At 41.1% G+C, this 20912-nt stretch overlaps 1 protein-coding gene across 1 annotated transcript in view; it reads right to left on the minus strand.

The window, feature by feature from the left end:
- The window catches only part of LOC128639521 (pre-mRNA 3'-end-processing factor FIP1-like), a 160245-nt gene that overhangs the window by 18934 nt on the left and 120399 nt on the right, over positions 1-20912 (minus strand). Inside the window, exon 6 of the mRNA XM_053691664.1 lies at positions 6588-6749. Within this exon, the coding sequence (XP_053547639.1) occupies positions 6588-6749 (162 nt within the window). The remainder of the gene's footprint in view (positions 1-6587; positions 6750-20912) is intronic.

The raw sequence follows: 20912 nt of genomic DNA on the forward strand, positions 1-20912 counted from the left end.
AAACGGTGGAAATACATAGGCCAGATTGAAGGACCAAGGCACTGCTAGAGCATCTATCAGTACCGCCTTTTAAGGAACTAACTGATAATCCCTTCTCCAAACCTTCTTGGACAAAAGACAATATTCTAGGAATCCTAATCTTACTCCACGAGTAACCTTTGGATTCACACCAATAAAGATATTTGCACCAAATCTTATGATAGATCTTCCTGGTGACAGGCTTTCTAGCCTGAATCAGGGTATCAATGACCGACTCAGAGAAACCACACTTTGATAGAATCAGGCGTTCAATCTACAAGCAGTCAGACGCAGAGAAATTAGATTTGGTTGTGTGAAGGGACCTTGGTCCCGCTTCATTGGCAGAGTCCACGGTAGAACCGAGGACATGTCCACTAGGTCTGCATACCAAGTCCTGCGTGGCCACGCAGGTGCTATCAGAATCATTGAAGCTCTCTCCTGCCTTATTCTGGCAACCAGACGTGGGAGGAGAGGAAACGGTGGAAATACATAGGCCAGATTGAAGGACCAAGGCACTGCTAGAGCATCTATCAGTACCGCCTTGGGATCCCGGGACCTGGACCCGTAACAAGGAAGTTCATTCTGACGGGACGCCATCAGATCCAATTCTGTTGTGCCCCATAGCTGAATCATCTGGGCAAATACCTCCGGAAGGAGTTCCCACTCCCCCGGATGAAAAGTCTGACAACTTAGGAAATCCGCCTCCCAGTTCTCTACTCCTGGGATGTGGATTGCTGAGAGATGGCAAGAGTGAACCTCTGCCCATCGGATTATTTTGGTTACCTCCATCATCGCTAGAGAACTCCTTGTTCCTCCTTGATGATTGATATAAGCTATAGTCATGATGTTGTCCGACTGAAACCTGATGAATTTGGCTGCAGCAAGCTGAGGCCAAGCCTGAAGAGCATTGAATATCGCTTTCAGTTCTAGAATATTTATCGAGAGGAGAGATTCCTCCTGAGACCATAAGCCCTGTGCTTTCAGGGAGTTCCAGACTGCACCCCAGCCTAGCAGGCTGGCATCTGTCATTACTATGAGCCACTCTGGCCTGCGGAAACACATTCCCTGAGAAAGGTGGTCCTGAGACAACCACCAGAGAAGAGAATCTCTGGTCTCCTGGTCCAGATGCAGTTGAGGAGACAAATCAGCATAATCCCCATTCCACTGTTTGAGCATGCATAGTTGTAGTGGTCTGAGGTGTAGGTGGGCAAAAGGAACTATGTCCATTGCCACTACCATGAGTCCAATTACCTCCATACACTGAGCCACTGATGGCCGAGGAATGGAATGAAGAGCTCGGCAAGTGGTTAAGAGTTTTGATTTTCTGACCTCCGTCAGAAATATTTTAATTTCTACCGAGTCTATCAGAGTCCCTAGGAAGGAAACTCTTGCGATAGGGAAGAGAGGACTCTTTTTTATGTTCACCTTCCACGATGACCGTGTGAGACTTGGTTAGCTGGAAAGTTGACGCCTGAATTAAGATGTCATCTAGATAAGGCGCCACTGCTATGCCCCATGGTCGTAGAACCGCCAGAAGGGACCCTAGCACCTTTGTGAAAATTCTGGGAGCCGTGGCCAACCCGAAAGGAAGGGCCACAAACAGGTAATGCCTGTTTAGAAAGGCGAATCTGAGAAATCGATGATGATATCTGTGAATAGGGATATGTAGATACGCATCCTTTAAGTCCACGGTGGTCATATATTGACCCTCCTGGATCAGAGGTAGAATAGTCCGAATAGTCTCCATCTTGAGGAACTTGTTTAGAATTTTGAGATCCAAGATTGGTCTGAAAGTTCCCTCTTTTTTGGGAACCACAAACAGGTTTGAGTAAAATCCGAGCCCCTGTTCCTCTTTTGGGACTGGGCGGATCACCCCCATGGTATATAAGTCTTCTACACAGCGTAAAAATGCCTCTCTCTTTGTCTGGTTTACAGACAATCGAGAAATGTGAAATCTCCCCCTTGGAAGGGAGTCTTTGAATTCCAGAAGATATCCCTGGGACACAATTTCTAAAGCCCAGGGATCGTGAACATCTCTTGCCCAAGCCTGAGCAAAGAGAGAGAGTCTGCCCCCTACTAGATCCGGTCCCGGATCGGGGGCTACCCCTTCATGCTGTCTTAGAGACAGCTGCAGGCTTCTTGGCCTGTTTACCCTTGTTAGGTCTCCAGACTGACTTGGATTGGGCAAAATTCCCCTCTTGCTTTGCAGCAGAGGAAGCTGAAGTGGGACCACTCTTGAAGTTCCGAAAGGAACAAAAATTATTTTGTTTGGTCCTCATCTTATTTGATCTATCCTGAGGGAGGGCATGACCTTTCCCTCCAGTGATGTCTGAAATAATCTCTTTCAGTTCAGGCCCGAATAGGGTCTTTCCTTTGAAAGGGATGTTCAAAAGTTTAGATTTAGATGACACATCAGCAGACCAGAATTTAAGCCATAACGCCCTGCGTGCTAAAATGGCAAAACCTGAATTCTTTGCAGCTAATTTAGCCAGTTGAAAAGTGGCATCTGTAATAAAAGAATTAGCCAGCTTAAGGGCCTTAATTCTGTCCATAATTTCCTCTAATGGAGTCTCCATCTGAAGAGCCTCTTCTAGAGCCTCAAACCAGAAAGCAGCTGCAGTAATTACAGGAACAATGCACGCAAATAGGTTGGAGAACAAAACCTTGATGAACAAAAATCTTCTCCAGGAGACCCTCTATTTTTTTATCCATAGGATCTTTGAAAACACAACTGTCTTCAATAGGTATAGTTGTACGCTTAGACAGTGTAGAAATAGCTCCCTCCACCTTAGGAACTGTCTGCCACGAGTCCCGCATGGTGTCAGATATGGGAAACATTTTCTTAAAAACAGGAGGGGGAGAGAACGGAATACCTGGTCTATCCCATTCCTTAGCAATAATATTCACAATCCTCTTAGGGACTGGAAAAACATCAGTGTAAACAGGAACCTCTAAGTATTTATCCATCTTACACAATTTCTCTGGGACCACTATAGGGTCACAATCATCTAGAGTCGCTAATACCTCCCTGAGCAATAAGCGGAGGTGTTCAAGCTTAAATTTAAAGGTCGTCATATCAGAATCTGTCTGAGGAAGCGTCTTTCCTGAATCAGAAATTTCTCCCTCAGATAACAAATCCCTCACCCCTACTTCAGAGCATTGTGAGGGCATATCAGATACGGCTACTAAAGCGTCAGACGGCTCAGCATTTTTCCTTAACCCAGAGCTGTCCCGCTTTCCTTGTAAACCAGGCAGTTTGGATAAAACCTCTGTGAGAGTTGTATTCATAACTGTTGCCATGTCTTGTAAAGTAAATGAATTAGACGCACTAGGAGGTACTTGGCGTCAATTGTGCGGGCGTTATGGTTGTGACACTTGGGGAGAGCTAGATGGCGAACCCTCGTTCACTTCTGACTGAGAATCATCTATTGCTCTATGTTTAAGTGCTAATATATGTTCTTTATAGTTTATAGACATATCAGTACAATTGGGACACATTCTAAGAGGGGGTTCCACAATGACTTCCAAACATATTGAACAAGGATTTTCCTTGGTGTCAGACATGTTAAACAGGCTAGTAATGTAACAAGCAAACTTGGAAAACACTGTAATCAAAGTAAATAACACTTAGAAATAAAACAGTACTGTGCCTTTAAGAGAAAAAAAGCTGCGCAAATTCTGCAAAACAGTGTAAAAAAGCAGTAAACTTAACAAAATTTTTACAGTAGTATCATACAGCCTTAGTAACTTTGCACAGCTATGCAAATAAACAAATAACCCCTTAATGGCAAAACCGGATTGAAAAAACGTCAAAACCGGTAAAAAAAGACTTTCAGCACCTTGCCACAGCTCTGCTGTGGCGCCTACCTGCCCTTCAGAACGATTTGTGGGGGAAAAAACTTCTTTTACAGCCCTCAAACACAGCAGGAACCTCTGGAGAAGCAGTTAGATGTCTCTGAGGAAAAGAAACTGCGCAACTGAGGCGCGAAAATAGGCCCCTCCCACCTTACTCAATGTTTTGAGGCCTAACAGAAAAACACCAGAGTGTCTCTTAATTCAGTGACTTTCAACATTTTTTTTGCCATGGCACACTTTTTTACATTAAAAAATCCTGCGGCACACCACCATCCCAAAATTTTACAAAATCACACATTGTAGCCTAATACAGCATATATATATATATATATATATACATACACACACACACACACACACGTACTGCGCTGTCATGCCATGCCTCCTACAAACTATACGTGACATTGACATTCATTCACAAACAATCATAATGATTGTCTGTGAATGAATGTCAATATGTCATGGTTGTAAATGATGCCTGCCTGTCTGCCTGATGAGCCTGTCACATCAAAACAAGCAAAATTTAAAAAATGTCACACTGTTGTCAGTCTGCCGCGGCACACCTGAGGATCTCTCACGGCACACTAGTGTGCCGCGGCACACTGGTTGAAAAACATTGTCTTAATTAACCATGTGGGTTAAAAAACCCTAAAACAAGCCACAATGACCCCTTTAGTCCCTTCAAAAAAAAACGTTAGAATTGCATCATTTACTGAATAAACAAAAACTGTCACCAGTAACTAATGAGCCCTTCATGCAAGCTGAAATTCCTATCCAAGTGTCTGAATACAGCTTACCCTTCCCTCATGGGGATATTGCCAGCCTTTTCTAGAATTAACACATTCTGTCTAGAAAAATATAGACTGAACATACCTCATATGCAGTTTAGCCTGCAAACCGTTCCCCCAACTGAAGTTTTCCTGTACTCTTCAGCCCTTGTGAGAACAGCAGTGGATCTTAGTTACAAAGTGCTAAGATCATCATCCTCCTTGCAGAAATCTTTATCCCTTTTCTGCCAGAGAGTAAATAGTACACACCGGTACCATTTAAAATAACAAACTTTTGCTTGAGAAATAAAAAAACTAACATTTTTGTCACCACACTCGCTCTGCCCTTCCTAGTACTTAGAGTAGGCAAAGAGAATGACTGGGGTGGAGCTAAGGCAGGAGCTATATAGACAGATCTGCTGTGGGTGCTCTCTTTGCCACTTCCTGTAGGGAAGGAGAATATCCCACAAGTAAGGATGAATCCGTGGACTCGATACATCTTACAAGAGAAATGTTTGCTTCTTTATTATATATGTTAAGATTTTTTTATTATGTAGCCTATCCAGAAGAGGTTGAGCTGTTAGATTAAAATCTCCAGCTAATATTAGGTTGGAGTCTACATATTGCAAATGTTTCATATATAGTAAGTCGCAGAAGTCTAATTGAAATGTATTAGGTACAAAAATATTGCAGATAACAAAGCACATACCTTGAATTAAAATCTTTATTATTAAAAATCTACCATCCTTATCAATATCTTGCGAGAGTATTTGATAGTCTAATTTTTTTCTAAAAAGACAAGCAACCCCTCTTTTCCTTAAAGGCAAGGGTAGAAATCACCTCTTCAATCCACCCAACCTTAAGATTTTCTATTTCTATCAAATTTAGATGGGTCTCCTGTATCATAGCAATATCTGGAGAAAAGCGTTTCATGTAATTAACAATTCTTTTCCTTTTGATTGGAGAGGTGATTCCCCCTACATTCCAGGAGATTAGTTCAATAGATTCCTTCATTACTTATAGAGGGAAGGAAGGGGGGGGAATATACAGTGTCTTTACTTACCTTACTAGCACCCACTCTACTGTGCTGCTGTGTACGTCACAGCAGAGGATCTATGTAAGTAGTATTTCAAGTTGAAACTTTCAACAAACCGGGAGGAGACTTAGGGAATGGTCCCTGAGACACGAGGCATGTGACTAACACCTCCCTGGGAGCAATTGTCTAACTGCCCAATACTCCAGTCTCCCCTCTGTCTTTTCCGCTTTTAGCTCTCGTAGGGGGAAAATGGGCTTTAAATTGGTCTGAGAACCCCTATCAACGAAGATTCTGCAGCACATCATTTCTTCACTTACCTCCTGTGGAGGCAAATATAAGACTAGCATACCAGCGAGGTGGGAGGGTTTAATAGTTCTTGGAGTTTTGGGAATATTTGCCTCCTCCTAGTGGCCAGGAGTAATGTATTGTGGACTCTCACCACCTTTATGAAAGAAATTACATTTATTATTAGAAGGGAGAGTAAAGTCTAATGATTCAAACAAAGCATGCAAGTTTAAACAATCTTTCCAATTTGCTTTGTTCTCTTGGTATTCTTTTTTTAAGAAAATAACTAGGCAGGTTTAAGAGCAGCAATGCTCTACTGGGAGCTAGCTGATCACATTGGTTAAGCCAATGACATGAGGCATAAATACCACCAGTCACCAGCTAGCTCCCAGTAGTGCATTGCTACTCCTGAGTCTACCTAGGCATTCTCCCTTCAACAAAGGATACCAAGAGACCAAAGCAAATTTGATAATAGAAGTAAATTTGAAAGCTCTATAAAATTACATGCTCTATATGAATGATTAAAGTTTAAGTCTGACCTTACTGTCCCTGTAAGTAAATGAATATTATTCTCATATTTTGAGCTCGACACCTTGCAGTGATATATTGCACAGTTCAGTACTTACCGTCTTGAGGATTTTGATTTATTAGATTCCCCTCTCTCCCGCTGCCGTTGCTCTCCCCTAGATCTGTCCTCTTGCTCCCAACTGGACTCATGACTCCGCCGGTGCCGGCGCTCATAGCTGTAATTTTTTTCCCGACTGTAGTTCAGGTAGTGATCATCTTCTCTACAAAAAGAAACAGCAGTGTTGGGTTTATTTCCTTTCAGCTGTCCTAAAAAACATAAATTATGCTTACCAGATCATTTCCTTTCCTTCTGTATGAGGAGAGTCCACAGCTTCATTCCTTTCTTGTGGGAATTCAGAACCTGGCCACCAGGAGGAGGCAAAGAAACCCCAGCCAAAGACTTAAATACCTCCCACACTTCCCTCATATCCCAGTCATTCTGCCAAGGGAACAAGGAACAGTAGGAGAAATATCAGGGTATAAATGGTGCCAGAAGAATAAAAAAACTAAAGTTTAGGTCCACCAATAGGAGAAATACGGTCGGGAGCCGTGGACTTTCCTCATACAGAAGGAAAGGAAATTATCTGGTAAGCATAATTTATGTTTTCCTTCTTAATATGAGGAGAGTCCACGGCTTCATTCCTTACTTGTGGGAAACATATACCCAAAGTCTAGAGGACACTGAATGAAACTGGGGGGTAAAAAGAGGGGCAGACCCTATTCTGAGGGCACCACAGCCTGCAAAACCTTACTCCCAAAAGCTGCTTCAGCCGAAGCAAAAACTTTAAACTTTAAATTTTGAAAAGGTATGTAAGGAGGACCAGGTAGCCGTCCTACAAATCTGATCCATAGAAGGAGGAGGATCAGGACCACAATCTCCTGATTGATGTTGCGATCTGAAACAACCTTAGGAAGAAAACCCAACCCAGTACGAAGAAAAGCATGCAATACTAGGTAAAGGTGCTCACTTTGCAAGGCAGCAATCTCAGATACTCTGCGCGTCGAAGCAATAGCCAGTAGAAAAAGAACCTTCCAAGACAGTAACGTAATGTAAATTACATGCATAGGCTCAAACGGAGCCCTCTGCAACACTTTAAGAACAAGATTTAAACTCCAAGGAGGAGCAATAGATCTAAACGGCCTGATTCTAGTCAGAGCCCGAACAAAAGACTGAACATCTGGAAGCTCAGCGAACCTCTTATGCAGTAAAACAGACAGGGCAGAAATGTGTCCCTTAAAAGAACTAGCAGAAAAAGCCCTTCTCCAGGCCATCCTGGAGAAAAGAGAGAATCCTGGAAACCCTGACCTTATGCCAGGGGAATCCACGTTTTTCACACCAGAATAAGTAGGTCGTAACCGTTTTACGAACTTGAATGAGAGTATCGATAACCCTCTCAGAGAAACCCCTCTTGGCAAGGACTAAGCGTTCAATCTCCACACAGTCAGTCAGCGTCAGAGAATCTAGATTTTGATGAACAAAAGGACCCTGTTCCAGCAGATTCCTGCGACAAGGTAACCTCCATAGGAGGAGATGAGGACATCCCCACCAGGTCCGCGAACCACATCCTTCGCGGCCACGATGGAGCAATTAGGATCACTGATGCTTGCACCTGCTTGATGCGGGCCACTACACGAGGAAGAAGTGGTAACGGCGCAAAAATATAGATCAGATGTAACCTCCAAAGGCACTGCTAATGCATCTATTAGCTCCGTCTGAGGATCCCTGGACCCCAACCCATATCTGGGTAGCTTGGAATTGAGCCGGGACGTCATGAGATCCATCTCCGTCATCCCCCATCTGTTGCAAATCTCCGCAAACACCTTGGGATGGAGAGACCATTCCCCCCGTATGAAAAGATTGTCTGCTGAGGAAATCCGCTTCCCAGTTTTCCACACCCGGAATGTGGATCACCGACAGTGAGCAGTTGTGGGCCTCCGCCCATTCCAGAAACCAAGATATTTTCCTCATTGCTAGGGAGCTCCTTGTTCCCCCTGATGGTTGATGTAAGCCCCAGAGGTAATGTTGTCCGATTGGAATCTGATAAACTGGGACGAACTCAGAAGAGGCCAAGTCTTCAGAGCATTTAAGATCACTGGAAGTTCCAAAATGTTGATCTGGAGGAGAGATTCCTGTCGAGTCCACCGGCCCCATCCTGAGAGACTTGCGTCCATAGTCACAATCTCCCAGGATGGTCTCAAGAAGGACGTCCCTTGGGACAGGTAATATGGACAGAGCCACAAAGAGAGCGATTCTCTCAACCGGTTGTCCAGAGAAATCTGTTGAGACAGATCCGAATGATCGCCGTACCACTTTCTCAGCATGCACAGCTGAAGTGGTCTGAGATGGAATCTGGAAAAAGGAATGATGTCCATACAGGACACCATGAGACCTATCACCTCCATACACCGAGCCACAGAGGGCCTTAAGGAGGTCTGGAGGGCAAGATAATTGGAAGTTAGCTTGTAACGTCTCTGGTCTGTAAGGAATATCCTCATGGATATGGAGTCTATTATAGTACCCAGGAACTCCACCCTGGTACTGGGAGCAAGAGAACTCCTCTCTAAGTTTATCTTCCATCCATGAGATTGAATAAGAAAGAGAAGAGCCTTCGAATGGTCTTCTGCCAGACGACAGGATGGTGCATGAACCAGAATATCGTCCAAGTATGGTGCTACTGCTATACCTCTGGTTCTGGCCACCGCAAGCAGAGCCCCTAGAACCTTCATAAAAACTCTTGGAGCAGTAGCTAGACCAAACGGAAGTGCAATAAACTGGAAGTACTGGTCCAGGAACGCAAACCTTAGGAACTTGAAGTGTTCCTTGTGTATTAGAACATGAAGGTAAGCATCCTTCAGATCTATCGTGGTCATCAACTGTCCTTCCTGAATGAAAGGAAGGATGGACCTCATTGTCTCCATCTTGAATGAGGGGACAGATAGGAATTTGTTTAAGCACTTTAGGTCCAGAATCAGTGGAAAAGTTCCCTCCTTCTTCGGGACCACAAAAAGGTTTGGGACCACAAAAAGGTTTGAGTAGTGCCCCAGACCTCTTTCTGCCAGAGGAACTGGTACAATGACTCCCAGAAGATCCCTCACACACCCTGGAAAAGCCTCTCTCTTTTCTGGCCTTGAAGACAGGTTTGACAAGAGGAATCTGCCCCAGGGTGGATGAGACTTGAAACCTATCCTGCATCCCTGAGCGATGACCTCCAGGACCTACGGGTCTTGCACGTCCCCAAACCAAGCTTCCGAAAAGAGTGACAGTCTGCCCCCTACATGATCCAGATCGGGGGCTGCCCCTTCATGCCGACTTTGACTCGGCAGGCTTCTTGTTCTAAACAACTAGGAATACTAATTGTACAAAGAAAATACACTTAGGATTGATAGAAAAGAATACCATAAAAAAATAAATTTCTTTAACTCCAATTAATTATATAAATGTGGAATTACTCTATTTTTTTAAAATGTTCCATTACATTCATACTTTAATACTTTATTATAACAACTAGGAACAAACATTCACACAGAAGTAGCCTGAAAGAGTTAAAAACACTTAAACCCAGTTAAATAGGATTGGTATAATGAACAGTGCTATATATATTTAGCCTGATGCCCACAACAATATAGTGAAAGATAAGCTAAGCCCTTACAATCCGAGGGCTATTTTACTTTTAAATTCTTATATTTTTAAGGTAAATAGTAGGCACCAGGAATCAGCAAATATTCAGGTAGATAAAGGTTCTTTTTTTAAACTAGGCAAGCAGTTAAAAAGCGACAGACAGGAGAGAACTAGCTTCTCCTGCTGGACCCCTGACGCGCGTTTCACAGAACGCTTCCTCAGAGGGGGTGCGGGCCGCTGCTACTCAGCGTTATTTATGTGGGTAGTTGTCCCACCTCATGCCCCTGATTCGTTATCCCTCTCGGTTTTGAATAGATCTGATTGGCTGCTCAGTCAGTCTATAATAAGAATGGACAGTAACATCCGGTATTGCGTTGCGTAATGAGGGAGTGTGAATAGGGGGGCGTGTGTATTGTTACTAATGGACCAGTCACTACTAGGTAAACAGGGGGTGTGTATGTTAGGTGGTAGCGATTGGATGATCACTGCGGCTTATAAACAAGGCATTGAAAGTTAAGAGTTACTTTGTATCATAACATAACAATGCTTAATAAGGAATTATTGTATCGTACCGCAATGGCAGAATTGAGATCGTATTCTTCAAAGCAGATAAATAAAATATATAATTTGTAAGCGAACACATTAAGGGATGCAACGTTTCTTAGAATGGTTATGAGGCAGTTTACTGCATAAAATGACAGCATACGAAAGGATGCTAGAATTTCATAGTATATTGTAGTGTCAGTATTTCTGTTTGCTGATATATAATGCGTCTATTAAGTATTAGACTAAATCTAATAGGTTACATTATTTTGCATACTGTCAGAAAGATAAAGAGCAAACTATAGTCTAGCCTCTAACCAATCACTATTATTTTAATGTGTATATGATGCGTTCTGACAGATAGGTGAACAACTAGACAACTGATCGCCATATCGGATCTTATCTTATAATTTTTGATGTTTTAATTCCAAAATATAGTTCGGAGTAGTAATTATTCTTTGTGAGATGATGTAATATCATATTCCCAGTGTATGTTACACTGTTGGGAATCATTGGGAGTGATTATGAACCAAATCAGTAAATATACTGACAGCATACAGTGGTGTGCTAAGTTTTCACACTGTACTGCATTGTCTATATTTCTATCTGCCAATGTATAAGTAATTTATAGACTAATATACTGTCAGTGAGATAAAGCGTATCCTGAGATTTGACCTTCAGTTAGACACTGTTATTCCAATCTCCACGTACATGAAAAACATTCAGGCCAATAAGTAAAAATTAATAAAGTTTGATCTTGTCTCTGGATTTTTATTTAGAAACCCATGTATAGGTTATCATTCAGGAAGAGCGATTGTGCTGTGTGACAAAAGGTGATTGGGTTAAACGTGGGAACTATGATGTGTGAGGGATAAAAATAAATATAAATATAAATGTGATGGGGGAAAATACAGTGCATACTTGATTCCAGTGTATTCCTAATGTGAATTATGTAGATATGTTAGTCTATCTGTACTGTGAGAAATGGGGGTGCACGGTGACCTCAGCGAACTGAGAATACCAGTATTGTGTGTAAATTGAAATAAAAAATAGTATGTTATGCTAATAATAGCCATAGATAGGAGTGGGAAGTGATGCATATATATAGTGAAAGGGGGAGTGTAATAGGGAGCATAATTAATATGCAGGGTGTGGATATGAACATGAATAGTCAATCTTATTCATGTTAAACTATAGATTAGGGCCAATAGTGTACCCCATATTAGACAAAAGATGTGGGAAAGATAATATTCTGTCTGGTAAGTGACAAATTATAAGTGCCTTATAAAAGAAGAAAGACTAAAACCATTACTAATAATATTTATATATATTGTGTGGATTAGCATATTATTTAACTAAATATTGGATAAGGAGAGAGTACATAGTTATTTATTTTGGGATTAAGTCCCTTATCTCACATTATTTAAATAATATCCTCTGAATTATACATGTGTGATGGTTGGTATATTAACTGGGGTGTTTAGCAATTGACATCCTATATGGGTTGTTCTAAGGATAACCTAAATGTACATTTTCTCACACAATTAAGTGAATATACAGTACTGAGATCACTATTTTAAATAATGATGGTACTATGTATTTCTGAACTTTGAAGCTAGATATATACAAAAAAGTTGTTGAAGTCATTCATGCCAAAGGGTTTAACCGCATTTAAAAGATATATCCATTTACACTCCATTTTTAATAGAACCTTTTCAATGTTGCCACCTCTTATGCCAAGAGATGCTTTTTGGATCACAGTGTATTTTAGATCTCTGGGTGATCCATTGTGGTGTGATAAGAAATGCTTGGCCACAGAGGTGATTTTTTTACCTTTATCTTTATCTCTTTGGGCGTATTTGATGATATAAACATGTTCCAAGATACGTGTTTTTATCTCCCTTGTCGTCATGCCAACGTATGCCATTTGGCAGGAGCAATAGAGTACATATATTACTCCTATGGTGGTACATGAGAAATGTGCTTGGAGGTTATATACTTGTCCTGTTTTTTTAGTTATTGTTTTGGTTTTCAGAACATATTTGCAGGCTGAACAGGTACCACATGGGTACATACCTGGGTTCGTGTCTTTTTTCTTGGCAGTTCTTACAAAATGGCTGGATACCAGTTTGTCTCTCAGATTGTTTGGTCTCTTGTATCCTAATGAGACTCTGTCGCCTATTATTGGCTTTAGAGTTTCATCATTTTGAAGTATGTTCCAATGGTCATTAATGATTTTGATAACATGCGGCATCTGGGGATTATATGTGGTAATGAGCCTGGGGCATGACTCTTGAAGCGTTTTGCTTTTTGGGATTAGTAAGTCATCTCTACTTTTCCTAAGTGCTTTATACTTGGCTCTTTTTATGGATTTTTTACTGTATCCACATGCAATTAGTCTTTGTGCTAAAGCTACACTTTCCTGTATATAGATCTCATTGGTGGTACAGTTCCGACAAAGTCTCAGAAATTCCCCGTACGGTATAGCTTTTAGGATACTTGGAGAATGAGCACTGGAGTGATGTAAGAGAGTATTAGTTGATGTTTCTTTTCTAAACATCGTGGTATTGATGAATCCTTCATTATTTTTGAATATTTTTAAATCCAAAAAGCATATCTCCTGTTGGTTAGCCTCAAAAGTTAGTTTAATGTTAAGATCATTCTCATTAATTCTCTTCATAAAGGTTTCAAGTTGTTCATATGACCCTTCCCAGATGAAAAGAACATCATCTATGTATCTTAACCACATTGGAATGTGTTCAGTATATTTTTCGAGATCATTAGAAAATACATAGAATAGTTCCCAGTAGCCAAGAAATAAATTTGCGTATGTCGGCACGCAGGCTGTACCCATAGCGGTACCCTGGGTTTGCAAGTAGTACCTGTCATTAAATGTGAAGAAGTTATGGGTCAGGACAAATTTCAAGAGTTGGATTATAAAGTCATTATGTAAGTTATTATCGTTATTATTTGAAGCCAAATAATATTTAATGGCTTTAATTCCATCTTCGTGTTTTATATTTGTGTACAGGGACTCAACGTCCGCTGTGACTAGCCACATATCCTCAGATAGTTTAATGTTTTGTAACAGCTGCAGTACCTCCATTGTGTCACGTACATATGAGGGTATACTCGTAAGATATTCTCTCAATCGCAAGTCTACAAATTTGCTTGCATTTTCTGTTAAGTTGTCATTGCCTGACACAATAGGTCTTCCGGGGGGTATTGAGGAGTTTTTGTGCACTTTCGGTAGAAAGTATAAAGTGGCAATTTTAGGGTTGTCCTTTATCAGATACTTTTTCTCTGAGTTAGATATTATATTGGATTTCCAAGCACTTAGTATCATTCGGTTGTATTGAGTAAGATATGAGCTCTGAGGGTTGAATATCAACTGTTTATAACAAGCAGAGTTAGATAATTGTTTTTTGGCCTCATCCATATACATTTGTTGTGGCCAAAGGACCACATTCCCACCTTTATCCGATGGCTTGATTAAAACATCATGCCATGATTCTATCTCTCTTAATGCATTAATTTCATTGATGTTAAGGTTTTGTTTGGTCCTGTATATGGGCAATTGTTCGATTTCTTTACAAACCATCTTGCAAAAAATCTGTATCTCTGGGGATATAGAAAAAGATGGAACATAAGTAGATTTAGGTTTAACATTTGATTTCCAAACAGAAGTCCAATCTGCTTGGATTTATTCCAGGACTGAGCCAGCTTCCAAGTTCCCTTGGATTGCTCAGGCTTTGCGGAGGGATGCTGACGTTGGGATTCATCCGAACTAAAATTAGGACCTTGTCCCTTAGGTTTGATCTTCTTATCCTGCAGTAAAAAGGCACCTTTACCTCCAGTAACCGTGGAGATAATTGAGTCCAGGCCTGGACTAAAATGAATCTCTCTCTTAAATGGAAGGGAAAGAAGTCTTGACTTTGGCTGGAGTCTTGGTCTGTGGACATGACTTCAGCCAGAGTGCCCTACGGGCTTGAACAGAAAAACCTGAAGCCTTGGCGTTCAGGCGAATAATCTGCATATTTGCATCACAAATAAAAGAATTAGCCACCCTTAAGTCCTTGATTCTTTCTTGGATCACATCAAGGGGACCCTCCACCTTGATCAACTCAGATAAGGAGTCACACCAGTAGGTAGCCGCTCTAGCAACTGCAGCAACAGCTGCTGCCAGTTGAAACAAATATCCTGTATGTTGAAACATCTTTCTTAACAGAGTTTCTATCTTCTTATCCATGGGCTCTTTAAACAACAAATTATGCTCAAGCGGGATAGTAGATTGTGGTTCCTCCGCCGCTGGAGGCTTAGAGACAGCAGATTCTGACCCAGAAAGAGCATCCTCAGAGGCATCTTCATCAACTGATAATCTTGTATCCGATAACTCCAATAAGCTAGCAGATGACTCCTGGGAAGGATAGCAATATTTGACCTTTCGCTTGCGCTTAGCAGGGCGAGGTAAAGCACTAAAGGATGCAGACACTGCCATTTGTAACTGTTCAGTGAAGTCTGGCGGAGGATCAGGAGTGCTACGGGAAGCTGCATGTGTAATAGGAGAGGACTGTAGGGTGCGCACCTCATGGGACGAAGACTCCTCAGAGGTGGACGGCTCAGTGGTACTAAACATATTAGGGCATATTTAAGAAGGTGCGAGTGGACATGATCCGATATTGCGGATCATGTCCACCGCACATCGATAAATGCCGACAGCATACACTCTGGGCATTTATCATTGCACCAGCAGATCTTGTGAACTGCTGGTGCAATGCCGCCCCCTGCAGATTCGCAGCCAATCGGCTGCTAGTAGGGGGTGTTAATCAATACGATCATATTCGATCGGGTTGATTACCGGCGATGTCTGTCCGCCTCCTCAGAGCAGACGGATAGGTTATGGAGCAGCGGTCTTCAGAACGCTGCATCAAAACTTATGTTTCTGGCGAGCCTGAAGGCACGCCAGAAACATGGGGTATTAAGCTCCACGGAGCTTGATAAATATGCCCCATTGACTTTCCTTGACACGATTACCTTATCAAGGCATGTGGAAAATAATTGAGCAGGCGGGTATACCGCGGCCTCCTCACAATATAGACAGGTATTTGATACGTTAGAGGGTACTCCCTCTTTACCTAAGTCTGATTCCTCCATAGCTTGCGCTTATAAAATGGACTATAGAAAACAATATAAAATGGCACCTTTATTCCCCCAATGGTTGGGGCACTCACCACCTCCTATGACCCAGGTCAAACAGAAAAACCGCTTCATCTCCTTAAACCACATGGTCAGGAACAAGAAAATGAGTGTGACCACCTATTCACATGGTGCGCCATGCAGGACCGCCCCTGCTGTAGGAAAAAGCACGCCAAGCCTAACAGCTTACCCAAAAACAAAAGTAAACCTGTACTTTCCACAGCTGCCTGAGCCTCATCTCACACATGTCGCAGCATAAACATAATAAAATAATTTATGTGATTAATCCCCCTGTTCAATAATCACCTTCCGGAGATATTAACTCTTGATTCCATACAGATAAAAGGAGCCACACTGTGACCCTGTCTTCTTGCATTATCATATGTGTATAAAAAATGAAACGATCTTACCGGAATCTATGCCGGGGAACAGAAACACAGCCTCTCAAGTTTGACAGTCTTGTAGCATCGCTCCTGACATGGACTTGAGTGATGGAAGCAGTCAGTGAAACTCATCAACACTGATTGCTTAGGAGCTGTTACGAGTCTGGATGGGTTTGCAGAAAGACTCTCCCTGCATCTCCAGACCCTAACTTTCATCAATGATCTCAATGAGAGGCTGACAAGACTACTCAAAACTCCAGTCCCATTCTGAAGGGTAGATACCCTCCATAAGGAACTATTCTGTATCTTCTGACACTTCTCTGCCAATCTCTTGTGACAAAAGGCAAAAGAATGACTGGGATATGAGGGAAGTGGGGGAGGTATTTAAGCCTTTGGCTGGGGTGTCTTTGTCACCTCCTGGTAGCCAGGTTATGAATTCCCACAAGTAAGGAATAAAGTCGTGGACTCTCCTCATATTAAGAAGGAAATGTGTGTCCTGTAGATTGTTAGCTTTTCAAACCAGAATCATCATTTAGCTTACAAAACAGTATTCCTTTGTAATGGCAATTGTTTTTGCTAATAAGAACAGTCAAACTATATATACTTGCACTGATCCAATAGTGTGGTTTAAGTAATATTGTGCACAGTTATAAAGCTAATTTGAAGATATAACAATACTATATACTGTACATTGGTGAATGAACTTTTCCCTATCATCTGCTCTATTGACCAGTGCTGCAGAACTTTTCAAAACATCATTTAAAGGGGTACATACATAGGCTATATAGAATGTTTGTACCCGTAGTTTGTAAGCTCTTTAGGATTTATTTGTTGTGCTTATTCAGTTTGATGTACAGTATAATATATATATTCTTGATTTTCTAAATGAAAAGACAACCTCTGCAGTGAACAAACTTAAACAAAACATTTCTGCAAGCTTTAATGAAATGTTACTGTTTATTTGTGGAAATTAATTGACTGAAAAAAATAAATAAATAAAATACAACAGTAAATGTGGTGTGTGCAATTAGTTTGTTGTTTAGTACTAGGTAGAAATGACAGCTTAGAAATGCTCACTGTACAAGCTATCAGTCTCTCTGTCCTTGCTTTAGGAATATCTCTCCACTCTTGCTTACAGCATACAGTACTTCTAGTCCAGAAATATTTATAGGTTTTTTTTCTCCGTATTTTACTGAATGCTTGAGCTCAATCTTGAGACTTTTTAAAATTAATTTGAAGTATATTAACTATTAATATTCTTGTGAAAATTTGGTTTCAGATTTTTCCTCTTTACAAATTAAAGGGATAAGAAACCCTTTTTCTTTCATGATTCAGATACAGCATGTGATTTTAAACAACTTTGTAATTGACTTCTATTAATCAATTTTTCTTTGTTCTCTTGGTGTCTTTTGTTGAAAAGCAGGGATGTATACTTAGGAGCTGGCCCATTTCTGGAGCACTATATGACAGCAGTTTTGCAATAATGTTATCCCTTTGCTTGAGCACTAGAGGGCAGCACTATTTCCTGTTATGTGGTGCTCCAGATGGCTACCTAGGTATATCTTCAATACAGAATAGCATAGGAACAAAGCAAATTTGATAATTGAAGTAAATTGGAAACTTTTTTAAATGGTATGTTCTATCTGAATCCAGGGCCGTCTTTAACACGGGGCAAAAGGGGCAGCTGCCCCGGGCCAAGTCTTTGTTGTGGGGCTAAAAGCAGCTGCCCCTTTAGCCCGCGCTGCCTGCAAATCATGCTGCTTTCTGAGAAATATGCGTGCTGCGCGCAGCGCGCCTCCCCATGCTCCATTTGAACCCCCGCACCCACCACACGTGCCGGCTCTACCGCGCAGCACCACTCCATGCTGCTATATGCTCCCTCCAGTTCCAGCCAGTCACGTTGCGGCAGAAAGAGGAAGAGGGAGGAGCCAGCAAGGCACTGTACAGGAGTCAGGACAGAGCTAGAGAGCGGGAAAAAGGAGCAGCACCAGTAGGCAGCATTGCAGCAAAGAATATCTTTAAAATTTAAACTAAGTGACTGAATCGAAGATCTGGGGTTGGTGAGGTGTTACGTTAAACATATAATATGGTGGTCATGCTCCTTGTGTTCTGGTCTCATATTCTATTACAGTCATGCACTACCCTCTGTACCCTGGTAATGCCCTGGGCATAAGTGGCACATAGCTCAGTGCTTTATTATAAAATCACACACTTGTGTGCTAGTGCTCTGCTATAGCTTATGCATGATGTGACATTAATAATATAAGTCACGTTATGCATAAGCTATAGCAGAGCAGTAGCACACAAGTGTGTGATATTATAAAGTAGGGTTGCACCGATACCATTTTTTTATGACTGAGTACAAGTACCGATACTTGGTTTCAAATACTCACCGATACCAATTACCGATACTTTTTTTGTGACAGTTTACCAAGCACAATACAGACTAATTATTTAAGATTCCTTCTTTATTATTATAAAGGACTGTAATTCAAAAGACATTATGTCACAAAGTTCACTGAACATGTTTATAAATAAAAAATATTACAATAAAATATTAAATTTAAAGGGGTAATGCAATTGGGTTGTAGGGCTGTTATATAACATCAATCTGACATTTGTATGGAGGTTAGACTCTAAGTTGAACAGTCTTTCACTTTCCACACTACTGCATGGGGCAGAAAACATAATTTATGTAAGAACTTACCTGATAAATTCATTTCTTTCATATTAGCAAGAGTCCATGAGCTAGTGACGTATGGGATATACATTCCTACCAGGAGGGGCAAAGTTTCCCAAACCTCAAAATGCCTATAAATACACCCCTCACCACACCCACAATTCAGTTTAACGAATAGCCAAGAAGTGGGGTGATAAGAAAAAAAGTGCGAAAGCATATAAAATAAGGAATTGGAATAATTGTGCTTTATACAAAATCATAACCACCACAAAAAAAGGGCGGGCCTCATGGACTCTTGCTAATATGAAAGAAATGAATTTATCAGGTAAGTTCTTACATAAATTATGTTTTCTTTCATGTAATTAGCAAGAGTCCATGAGCTAGTGACGTATGGGATAATGACTACCCAAGAAGTGGATCTTTCCACACAAGAGTCACTAGAGAGGGAGGGATAAAATAAAGACAGCCAATTCCTGCTGAAAAATCCACACCCAAAATAAAGTTTAACGAAAAACATAAGCAGAAGATTCAAACTGAAACCGCTGCCTGAAGTACTTTTCTACCAAAGACTGCTTCAGAAGAAGAAAATACATCAAAATGGTAGAATTTAGTAAAAGTATGCAAAGAGGACCAAGTAGCTGCTTTGCAGATCTGGTCAACCGAAGCTTCATTCCTAAACGCCCAGGAAGTAGAAACTGACCTAGTAGAATGAGCTGTAATTCTCTGAGGCGGAGTCTTACCCGACTCAACATAAGCAAGATGAATTAAAGATTTCAACCAAGATGCCAAAGAAATGGCAGAAGCTTTCTGGCCTTTTCTAGAACCGGAAAAGATAACAAATAGACTAGAAGTCTTACGAAAAGATTTCGTAGCTTCAACATAATATTTCAAAGCTCTAACAACATCTAAAGAATGCAACGATTTCTCCTTAGAATTCTTAGGATTAGGACATAATGAAGGAACCACAATTTCTCTACTAATGTTGTTGGAATTCACAACTTTAGGTAAAAATTCAAAAGAAGTTCGCAACACCGCCTTATCCTGATGAAAAATCAGAAAAGGAGACTCACAAGAAAGAGCAGATAATTCAGAAACTCTTCTGGCAGAAGAGATGGCCAAAAGGAACAAAACTTTCCAAGAAAGTAATTTAATGTCCAATGAATGCATAGGTTCAAACGGAGGAGCTTGAAGAGCTCCCAGAACCAAATTCAAACTCCAAGGAGGAGAAATTGACTTAATGACAGGTTTTATACGAACCAAAGCTTGTACAAAACAATGAATATCAGGAAGAATAGCAATCTTTCTGTGAAAAAGAACAGAAAGAGCAGAGATTTGACCTTTCAAAGAACTTGCGGACAAACCCTTATCTAAACCATCCTGAAGGAACTGTAAAATTCTCGGTATTCTAAAAGAATGCCAGGAAAAATGATGAGAAAGACACCAAGAAATATAAGTCTTCCAGACTCTATAATATATCTCTCGAGATACAGATTTACGAGCCTGTAACATAGTATTAATCACAGAGTCAGAGAAACCTCTTTGACCAAGAATCAAGCGTTCAATCTCCATACCTTTAAATTTAAGGATTTCAGATCCTGATGGAAAAAAGGACCTTGTGACAGAAGGTCTGGTCTTAACGGAAGAGTCCACGGTTGGCAAGAGGCCATCCGGACAAGATCCGCATACCAAAACCTGTGAGGCCATGCCGGAGCTACCAGGAGAACAAACGAGCATTCCTTCAGAATCTTGGAGATTACTCTTGGAAGAAGAACTAGAGGCGGAAAGATATAGGCAGGATGATACTTCCAGGGAAGTGATAATGCATCCACTGCCTCCGCCTGAGGATCCCGGGATCTGGACAGATACCTGGGAAGTTTCTTGTTTAGATGGGACGCCATCAGATCTAATTCTGGAAGTTCCCACATTTGAACAATCTGAAGAAATACTTCTGGGTGAAGAGACC

The sequence above is a fragment of the Bombina bombina genome, chromosome 1 (genome assembly GCF_027579735.1).
Source record: "Bombina bombina isolate aBomBom1 chromosome 1, aBomBom1.pri, whole genome shotgun sequence".
In the NCBI taxonomy this organism is placed as follows: Eukaryota; Metazoa; Chordata; class Amphibia; order Anura; family Bombinatoridae; genus Bombina; species Bombina bombina.